The 2,358-nt window shown below is 53.1% G+C and overlaps 1 protein-coding gene across 1 annotated transcript; it reads right to left on the reverse strand.

The window, feature by feature from the left end:
* Window positions 1–434: 434 nt before the first annotated feature.
* LOC125520819 (NADP-dependent alkenal double bond reductase P2-like) lies at window positions 435–1,817 on the reverse strand. Its single transcript, XM_048685848.1, has 2 exons — window positions 1,535–1,817; window positions 435–1,432 (listed from the first exon to the last, which is right to left on the reverse strand). The coding sequence occupies exons 1-2, from the start codon at window positions 1,751–1,753 to the stop codon at window positions 623–625; spliced, it is 1,029 nt and encodes a 342-aa protein (XP_048541805.1). The 5' UTR covers window positions 1,754–1,817; the 3' UTR covers window positions 435–622.
* Window positions 1,818–2,358: the final 541 nt, after the last annotated feature.

Consider the following 2,358-nt stretch of genomic DNA (forward strand, 5'->3'; position numbering starts at 1 on the left):
AAATATTATAGTAGCAGTGAGAGAGGGGTATTAGATACGTCAGCAAAAATAGGACTGATACGGTACTGGTGACCGTAGAGTGACACGCCTGGGCAACCTCAGTGACCGTATTTTAAGCTTTCCTAAATACAGTGATGGAAGTGAACCCTAAGGTCAAGTTTAAGTATCGTAGATGTAATTTACTCGTCATCTTTACTCATTGTTTTCGTGAAGCAAACTCGGTTGCTCATGAGGTAGCAAAGTTTAGTTTCTATAATAAAGTTCAGGACAGTTGGACTAATGAACCTTCTAAGTTCTTAGTTAGCCAATTAATGAACGATGTAATTATTTTTGAGTTTAATAAAGCTAGCCATGATGGTCTTTTCAAAAAAAAAAACAGACCTGACTAGTGTTACAAAACAAGGGCGCTGCTAGATTAGATTTGCTGATACTCATTTTGGTGGTTTGATGCACAGAACTTAAAAAAAGTTAAACTGTAATCAAATTTCAAATTTCAAGCAGGGGTCATGTCTTTTATGAATACATCCATTCAGCTCAACGAAACAGCCTGCATTTCAGTATTTCACTCCCTAGGGTCCAGAGTACAGCCTGGAGTGAATCTCTGGAAGTGACATGATTCACCCTATGCCAGCTTGACGAGCTTCTTGCCGACATTCTGGCCGCGGTAGAGCGCGACGAAGGCCGACGGGACGCTCTCCAGCCCGTCGGAGACGTCCTCGATGACATGGACCTTGCCCTCCTCGATCCAGCCGCCGATGATGGCGGTGAACTCGTGGAACTTGGTGATGAAGTCCCAGGCGAAGAAGCCCCGGAGGGTGATGCGCTTGTAGATCACCTCCAGCAGGTCCGGCACGGCGCGCCGCCCGGGGTCGGTGTACTCGGCGATGACGCCGCAGACGGCCACCCGGCCGTAGGTGTTCATGTTGGCCAGAGCCGCCTCCAGCATCTCGCCGCCGACGTTCTCGAAGTAGATGTCGATGCCGTCGGGGAAGTGCCGCTTGAGCGCCGCCTTCAGGTCCGGCTCCTCCCTGTAGTTGAAGGCGTCGTCGAAGCCCAGTTTGTCCTTGAGCAGGTCCACCTTGGCCTGCGTGCCGGCGCAGCCGACGACGCGGCAGCCGGCGAGCTTGGCGAACTGGCCGACCAGGCTGCCGACGGAGCCCGACGCCGCCGACACGAACACCGTTTCGCCCACCTTCGGCTTGCACACCTCGTAGAACCCGCCGTACGCCGTCATGCCGCTCGTCCCCAGCGCGCCCAGCTGGTAGGACAGGGGGAAGCCGGAGGAGGCGTCGACCTTGGACATGAGCATGCTGGTTTCCGGCCGGAACACGCTGTGCTCCTCCCAGGCGAGCATGCCGGCGACCACGTCGCCTTCCTTGTACTCCTCGCACGCCGACGCCACCACCTCGCCGACTCCGTACGACGCGATCCTCTACACGCATTGACAACCGGAGGAAAAGGAAAACGTGAGCAAGAAAGAGATCATGGCCGGCTTGCCGCTGGTCGGTGGTGGACCGATCGCTGACTAAATTACCTCGCCGGGCACGATGACGTCGACGGAGTGGTGGGAAGCGCTCTGGCGCTTCATGCGGTTGAGCTGGTAGGGGTCGATGGAGACGTACATGTTCCGGACCAGGACCTCGCCGGACTCGGGCGTCCACCGCACCGTCTCCGCCTTCACCTCGAAGTCGTCCACCGACGGGGAGCCCTCGACGTGGTGCCTGACGGCGACGTACCGGTTCTCCACCTCCATGATCGATAGATCGGCCGATGCAAACGCACCCGGGAAGAAGGGACAATAATGTGTGTGATCGGCAAGAACAAGTGGTCGGTGTTATATATATTCAAAAAGCTTCGTTGGCGGGGTGTTGGGGATAATACAATGTTTGGATGCCGTTCGTTGAGCCCGAGGACGAGGACAACAATGTTAGAGGATGCTGTGGTGGGGGTTTTGCAGATGCTTTCCTAGTAAATTTGGACGCATCCATCGGACCATCACTATTCTGTATAAAATTGTAAAACCAACGAATCGAACATACTACAACTGGACCATATGTAGGACAAAAGCACGTGAGAACAACTAGGAATTAATCCGATGTGACATGGGAGCTTTGGAGCCAAGGGTAAATTCTATAAGGAACTGGACTATATCTGAACCTTCTTCCTTTGGGTAATGTCGCAAGAATGATGTCTTGCAATTCGGCCTTTGGCCTAGTTTCCTGAAGAAGAAAAAAATCTATAAGCAACTGGACTATATCTATACAAGAACCATGGGTAATTCTTGGGTGAGGAAACAACACGGATTCTCGCCTACAACACCTCGAATGGCCCGGGCCCAGGTTTCCGCTACAGCGCATC

This window comes from Triticum urartu, chromosome 7 (assembly GCF_003073215.2).
Source record: "Triticum urartu cultivar G1812 chromosome 7, Tu2.1, whole genome shotgun sequence".
Classification (NCBI taxonomy): Eukaryota; Viridiplantae; Streptophyta; class Magnoliopsida; order Poales; family Poaceae; genus Triticum; species Triticum urartu.